The 7,826-nt window shown below is 47.6% G+C and overlaps 1 protein-coding gene across 1 annotated transcript in view; it reads right to left on the bottom strand.

The window, feature by feature from the left end:
- Positions 1-1,295: 1,295 nt before the first annotated feature.
- Positions 1,296-7,826, bottom strand: part of hoxb3a (homeobox B3a) — a 30,228-nt gene continuing 23,697 nt past the window's right edge. The window contains 5 exon segments of the mRNA XM_071901694.2: positions 1,296-4,404; positions 4,406-4,477; positions 4,479-4,547; positions 4,549-4,740; positions 4,742-5,151. Of these exon segments, the coding sequence (XP_071757795.2) occupies positions 4,279-4,404; positions 4,406-4,477; positions 4,479-4,547; positions 4,549-4,740; positions 4,742-5,151 (869 nt within the window). The 3' untranslated portion in view covers positions 1,296-4,278.

The following is a 7,826-nucleotide window of genomic DNA, read 5'->3' as shown; positions in this document are numbered from 1 at the left end:
AATCCTGCACAGTTTTGTTTTTGTTTGTTTTGATGGGGAAATTGACTCTTTCATTAGAATTTTCCCCGGCTGTAGTGACAGTTTTATCATTTCTTCACTGCCGATTCTGGACACTGAACTTAAAATATCAACACCGGTTCCGGTCTGGGCCTTTACCTCTACGGAACAAATCAGGTTTAAACTGCTGAACTGATGTTTTGTGGGGTTTTCAGACAGAAATGAGAGAGAAACGATCAGTTTTTCCTCATCAGAGAGATCAAACGTCCTCCTGGTTGTGAAGAACTCAGGAAATCAAGTGTGTGCTTTGACTCCTGATGTGTCCCGCGTGCTCTGGGTATCGGGTTTTATCACCAGGAGGCTCTTGGATACAAACTCCCCCCCCCCCCCCCCCCCCCGCCTCGACTGGATCCGGCCCAATATCTGACAGTATCGCCCGTGCTTCACTGTTGTAAACAGGCTGGTAAATGAACACCAGCCGGCAGCCGAGCGGCGGTACGTTTGGCTGCGGTCGGTACATTTGTCTATTCCAGCAGCCGCCGCTTTGGCAGGTGAAACGCCCGTCGTCAGAAATCAAGAAGCTCCCGTTCTGTTCTGAAACATCAAGTTGGCTCGCGGGGAAACGGGCGAAGGCGGCTCGTGAATTGTTAAAATCCGACGTCCGCCGCACGAGGCCGACAGTTTAGCTTCCCGTCCGGTTTGTAAAAGCGTAAAGGAGACGGTGAGCGGATCTGAAGTCGTGTTCTTTGTGCCGAAGTTGTTTTTTTGTTTTGATTTCTGACGTGTCGCACTTGGATCTCAGCGTCGGACTTTAGCACCGGGGAGTTTCCTGACAGCGACGCCTCGGTCTAGCCTGCGGTATCGGCCCGATATCCGATAGCGGTATCGGTATCGGTGCACCGTTTAGACAAAGTTGCTCCGTAAAGCTCTTAAAGGTCAGAATTTGTCAGAATCTGCTTTGTCGGCGTTCCTTTATGTGCTAGAAGTGATTTTCAGACTGTTCCTCCAGACGATGGCAGTGAATGGAGAGAGGAAAAAAAAAACACAATTCTCCAGTCTGCTCTACCGGAGCAACAGATCACAGAATCACTGATTTTTTGGGGTTTTATCATGGAGGAAGAAACACAACACAAGACTCTACCAGAGGAACACAGAGATTTAAGCAAAGACTGATCGCACAAAATGAAAACAATGAATTAAATCCCTGTTTGACCAAATGCTCAGACGGGATACTCTAGGTTTTAGTGAGAGTGGGTGATGCGGTTTGGAGCTGGTGACAGTGTAAAGGACGGAGGATGTTTCTGAATAACATAACATTTTATTAAAGAATTGTTCGACAGACAACTCTCTCAACAAGGAAAGAAAAAGGAGCTACAAAGGACAAAGAAAGGAAGTTGTTTTTCTCCAAAAGACTTGTTGTTTTTTTTCCAGCTAATAGTTTGTCTAAATCTTCTGACTATGCACGGGCCGGTTCCCAATCCCCCGCCCGCGCCTTTTTTCCCTGTACAAGCCAAGACATTTATGTACAAGGGTCATAATAGGAACATAAAAACTACTTATTTTCCTCTAAAATACAAGAACTAAAAAATTAAACTTCGGTACAATGGACAAGAAGAAACACAACGTTGTTTTTTTTTCTTTCATAACAGGTAAATACTAAAAAAGTACAGTATTTTTTCTCGATATAAATACATGAAGGATAAATAATAATACAAAACAGAAAGTCTTTTTTAAACTGGCTATAACAAATAAATATTTATATATGAATGTTCACTTGAACACACCATTGGCGAAAGACGCTTTGATTGGAGGGCCTTCCGTCTTCAAAATAAGATTTTATTATTATTTTTTTTTTTTTTTTACCTTTAACCATCAAAATGTAAACTCTAAGTGCAACAATGATGCCCGGATGTGGAAAGCGTCGGTGTAAACCTGCACTCTGCTAATAAAACAGGAGGGTTCATCCTACAGAACGAACAGCTGGAGCTCGGTTTAAAAACACAAAGAGTTTGTTTCCAAAACGGTTCGGATCCGCCCGGTGAAACAAGATCCAGACTGTTAAAGTCTCATTTTGTCAACCAAGGACTCAAATGAACAACTATCCTTTATTAAAAAGTAAGAGAGCACTGTTAAAAAGTACCGTCGTTTGCTTTACTTTGTGCTGTAAGAGTAAGAGTCTTTTTTATCAAACGGCGGATCTCATTTTGGAAGGAAACTCTTCGGTTATCAGAGCGTCCCGGGACGCGTGCCGGCCCGAGCCGAACCTCGCTGAGGGTTCGGAAATGAACCCCGGCTGTTTTCAGAGTGTGAATACACACCGGCTCGGTTCTCCACATGCATTTTTGTTCAAATATATACCCTGTATCCACGTTAAAGTCAAGATATGTGAGAACAAAACAAAACAATATAAAAACGTGGGCTTTTTCGCATTAGTGTCCGCTAATGTAAGTGAACCCTTCCAGATTGATAGAGAGAGAGAGAGAGACAGAGAGAGAGAGAGAGAGAGAGAGAGAGAGAGGAGGGGGGGGCAATGACTTACCCAAACATAAATAAATAAAGAGTTCTTCACTCTTATTTTTTACCCTGTGTGTCGATGATGTGCTAAAATAAGAACTTTAAATCTTTTCTTCCACGTCTTCTCCTGTGTTTGTTTTAACATGTCAACAGCCAGGGACGCGTGTCAACGGAAGGAAGCTAGCTTAGCATTGCTACGTGTGTGTATGCGTGTGTGTGTGTGGTATGCTAACGTAGCTTAGCATTAGGTGTGTGTGTAAGTCTATGGGAGCTAGCTTAGCCTGCGAGCTCGTATAGCTTCTTAAACCCTGTAGTAGAAGTGATGGGGGGAAGGGGTGGGGGTGAGTGTGTGTGGTGGCGGTGGGTGGGTGGGTGGGTGGGGGTGGGGGGCGTGTCTGCGGAGGGGATTGTGGGAAACTTCCGCGGTGTCGCTGCCAGACAGAAGACAGTAGGTTAGTAGCAGTGAGACAGTCTGGACAGAGACAGACAGGTGGAGGAGACAAAAAGAGACGGGAAGGAGAACGATCCGGTGGTTTGTACTCGCTTCTCATACCCAGGGTGTGTGTGTGAGTGTGTGTGTGTGTGTGTGTGTGTGTGTGTGTGATGGAGAGGCAGAGCCTCCACATAGCTCAGCCCGGCTGACAGAAACATGTGTTGCCTGGAGTGGGAGAGCTGTAAATCTACCAACCTCGTTAACCGCACATTAAAATCTCAACTATTTCATTTAGCAACGGGGGAGCTGTGTGTGTGTGTGTGTGTGTGTGTGTGTGTGTGTGTGAGGGAGGGGTGGGGGGATTTTTATCATAAAAGTCAATTTTTAAATCCCTAAGTGTAGCCGAGGTAAACACCGACCTAGTGATTGAAAGCTAATTAGTTTGTCTGCTGGGCGATACGGCTGAAATCAATATCACGAAATCAATATATATATATATATATATCGATACATGTCACGATATGACTCAGATATGCAAATCACGCCAAATAATCAAACTAATGTTCATCCCACTGAACTGAACGGTAACATTAGTTGTGACGTCAAACAAAACTCTGAAATTTCCAAATAATATTCCTTCAAATCGGTTCAGACAGCAGAATTGTGTGTCATGAAATCCCAAACATCATCACATCATCACCATGCGATTCAGATAAACGATGATAAACGATAAAAAGACGATAAACTATAATATTGGAGTATCGCCCAGCGTCTAGCTCCGCCCCTACAGGAGCTGTTTGGACCTGATGACCGCTGACTCATCGCCAAACCGGATTTATGGTAAAATGTTAAAAAAAGTTAGGATTGGCACGGGTAAAATCAAGCCGTTTTTCTAAAGCCAGTTTTCCAAATCGTTGATAATGTATCAGTAGAAAACTCTAAGATATAAAGAGAGAACTGCTCTAAAATACTGTTGATTTCAACGGGGATCTTTAACAGATGTTTTTAAACGACTTTTACACCGAGGAGTAGATTTTCTTTAATCAACATTTTGTATGGGGAATGTTTTGGGTCCATGAATGGATGAGGGGCGTGGCCTAAAGGCAGCAGGTGTGACTGGACAACAGTAAATAAAGACTGTGAGGTGAGTTCCTGTCTGGAGGCAGAGAGCGTGACAAACCAGCGGAGCGTTCCCTCTCTCTCTCTCTCTCTCTCTCTCTCTCTCTCTCTCTCTCTCTCGCAGCGGTTCAGTCCCAGTTAGTCGGTCTGTTAGTCGTGTTACTCGTTCTGTCGTCTCTAGTTCCTACGCTGTTTGTTATTTTGTTCCAAACCTGCTACAGGTGAGTGAGCTTAGGTGCTTCCTGGATTCTGCCCTGAGTCGAGGTGTGGTGCGCCGACAGCTCGGTGTACGTCGGGTGCGCGGGGGGGTCGCAGGGCCCCCGGGGGCCCCGCCCCGCCCACGTGGTGCTGGTTGGCGGCCGACATGGGCCCCGCGCCGTTGTAGTCCATGGTTTGGTGGTGGGGGGGGCGCGGGGCCCAGGTGGTTCAGCCCGTACATGGAGGGCCCCGAGCCGGGCATGGGCTCCGCGTAGCCGCCCCCCCCCCACGTACACCGGGCTGGCCTGCATGTTGGTGGGCGTCCCGTAGCCGGCGCTGTTGGCCTGCACCAGGCCGTGGTGCGGGTGGGGGTCGGCGTAGTCCGGGGCCGGGGCGCCGTACTTCTGCTGGGGGGGGCAGCCCTTCATGGGGACGTTGGGGTAGGCGGTGGACATGGAGTAGGACACGCCCTGGTGGGGGCTTACCGAAGGACGGCGGCGACGGGGCGTCGTACCCCGCTCCCCCCCCGCCCCCTCCTCCCATGCCGTGCATGGAGTTGAGGAAGCCGGCGGACGACTGCATGGGCAGGGGGGGGGAGCCGGTGGGGGACGGCCCCCCGGAGCCGGAGCCCAGGCCCTTGGCCTTCTGGTCCTTCTTGTACTTCATGCGGCGGTTCTGGAACCAGATCTTGATCTGGCGTTCGGACAGGTTGAGCAGGTTGGCCATCTCCACGCGCCGCGGCCGGCACAGATACCGGTTGAAGTGGAACTCCTTCTCCAGCTCCACCAGCTGGGCGCTGGTGTACGCCGTGCGAGCTCGCTTAGACGCCGCCGACGAACTGCCAGGAGGACTCTTCTCCCCGCCGCTACCACTCTCTGCTCCTCCTGATGCTGAGGAGAGGAGGAGGAGAGGAGAGGAGGAGAGGAGAGAGGAGAGAAGAGAGGAGAGGAGGAGAGGAGGAGAGGAGAGGAGGCGAGGAGGACAGGAGAGGAGGAGAGAGGAGAGAAGGAGACAGGAGAGGAGGAAGAGAGAGGAGAGGAGAGGAGAGGAGGAGAGGAGAGGAGAGGAGAAGAGGAGCAAAATGAGAGAGAAAATTAGAAGTAGAAAGGAGGAGAGAGCGGGGCATAAGAGAGAGGGAGAGGAGAAAAAAGGAAAGAGAAAGGTAGAGGAGGGAGAGAAAGAGATGTGGAGAGAAAAAGAGAGAATGAAAGGAGACAGAAAAGGAGAAAGAGGAGGAGAGAGAGTGAAGGAGGGAGAAAGGGAAGAGAGAGAGAGAGAGAGAGAGGGAGGGAAAGGGGATAAAAAACACAATTAGCCGGCTTGCAGGAGGAAATTGAAAGCATTGAGTTTGTTAATAAAGCAGGAGGAGGTCCGGGCCGACTGATCCCCTGATATTAGTTGTCAACACTTCATAACGGTGGCAGTTATTAAGCGGCGGCGGCCGAGAGAGAGAGAGAGAGAGAGAGAGAGAGAGAGAGAGAGAGAGGGAGAGAGAGAGAGAGAGAGAGAGAGAGAGAGAGAGCTAAATTGCATCACGGCTGGATAGACAAACCGCCCACAGCCACAGCAGCAGCAGGAGGACGGAGGTCAGTCCACGCTCGCTTCCATCAGTTCGCCAACGCCAAAACACGAGCTCTCTCTCTCTGCTCACTGTGGCACATCCTGATAATACTGAAACTTTACTGACTCTTACAGCTCTGTGTCACGCTGGTAGAGTCTCGGGTCGTGTCTCTTCCTCCACGATAAAACCCCAAAAATCAGTGATTCTGTGATCTGTTGCTCCGGTAGAGGAGACTTGAAGAATTGCAAAAGTGAATCTCTTTCTTTATGTTTATTAAACCTTTCAGTTTGAACAAGTGGAACACCGATATCCGGTCGGAGGAAGCTTATGCCGATGGAACGAAGGAAATAATACGTTTATCAATAATGATATAAATAGGTGAAAAAAAGTGAGAGACTCCTTTTTTATATATTGTCAGAATCTGCTTCGTTCCTTTATGTGCTAGAAGTGATTTTCAGACTGTTCCTCCAGACAGTGGCAGTGAATGGAGAGAGAAAGCAACAGATCACAGAATCACTGATTTGGGGGTTTTATCATGGAGGAAGAGACACGACCCAACAGGCACGTTGAGGCCTCGCCTTGTTCTAAAGGTCACGTGTCAAAAGCGACTCCACTGCCCAAATCTGATGCTGTTGTGTGAAAAAACCCTCCTAACTGCATCGTTGGTGTTTTTATTTTTCTCCGTTGATTTGACTTGACTTGATCTGATTCCTCGGTTGTTTGTGCTGAGTGAGTTTCACGACCCCTGGGCTCCTGAAACCTGCGGAAACCCCCAATTGTATCATTTCAGAAACACAGGAATCGATCTCAGCGCCCCGGCCTGCCGCCTGCTGCTGCTAACAGGCGGCGGGGTGACGGGCCGTCCTGTACCTGCACAGTCAATGGTTCGATCCCCTAAACCAGCGGCTCCCAACCTTTCTGGCTCCTCGCCCCTTAAAACGAGGCCGTGTCTCGTTATATACAACCAAAGAAAGATTTTCTCTTTTCAGGTTGTTTCATTTGATTATCAGAGGCCTAGAGGCTTAAAACTATTCGGTATTTCACAAGAAAAAACAAAAATGAGAAAAATCTGAATAAAATAAGCCATAATAATAAATCTGTATAGTAGAAATATGTTTTTCCTATCCCATAAATCATCTCAAGACCCTCCAAAATTATCCCACGGCCCCCTGGGGGGGTCCCGACCCCCAGTTTGAGAACCACTGCCCTAAAGAACCAAGTGTCCTGGAGCAAGACACTGAACCTGCTACCAGAACGCCAAAATAATGGTTCTTAACTGGTTCTTTAAAAGGCTGTGTGGTTCCACGAAGAACCATCACCTACTGAAGAACCACTTTATTAGTAAAGGGCACTACTGAAGTACACAGCCTGTTCATCTCTCTCTCTGTACATACTGTGTGTGTGTGTGTGTGTGTGTGTTGCATGCTATCAATATGTGTTCATACTAATAAAGGCTGATGCAGCCCAGTTCAAACCAAGAACAAAGATCCTATCACTCTCTCTCTCTCTCTCTCTCTTATCAACAACATAAACAACAGTTGAACTCTCTAGCCTTTATCTCTGTGGATGGAGAGAGATAGAGAGAGGAGAGAGAGAGAGAGAGGAGAGAGAGAGAGAGAGAGAGGAGAGGCAGAGAGAGAGGGGGGAGAGGAAGAGAGAGAGGAGAGGGGAGAGAGAGAGATATCCATCTCATTGTCTAACTCACAAATCAGTGACATTTTCTAAATGTGATTGTTTCAAACGCTCATCAATAAACGCTCTCATCTCTTTTCATCTCTCTGTCAAGTCAACTGAATGCTCTCTCTCCCCTCTCTCTCTCCCCTCTCTCTCTCTCTCTCTACACATGAATATGAAACCCATATTCATTATCGCAGAACGTATTTCTTTTCCATTGATAGCTACCAACTCAAATAAAATATCCGTCTCTCTGTCTGTCTTTCTTTATCCGCTATCAAACATGCACATGATATTTAAATCCATCACCTTGTTTCCTTTTTTTTTTAA

The sequence above is a fragment of the Centroberyx gerrardi genome, chromosome 7 (genome assembly GCF_048128805.1).
Source record: "Centroberyx gerrardi isolate f3 chromosome 7, fCenGer3.hap1.cur.20231027, whole genome shotgun sequence".
Classification (NCBI taxonomy): domain Eukaryota; kingdom Metazoa; phylum Chordata; class Actinopteri; order Beryciformes; family Berycidae; genus Centroberyx; species Centroberyx gerrardi.
The sequence above is the reverse complement of the archived record's forward strand: the minus strand, read 5'-3'. Positions and strand labels throughout refer to the sequence as shown.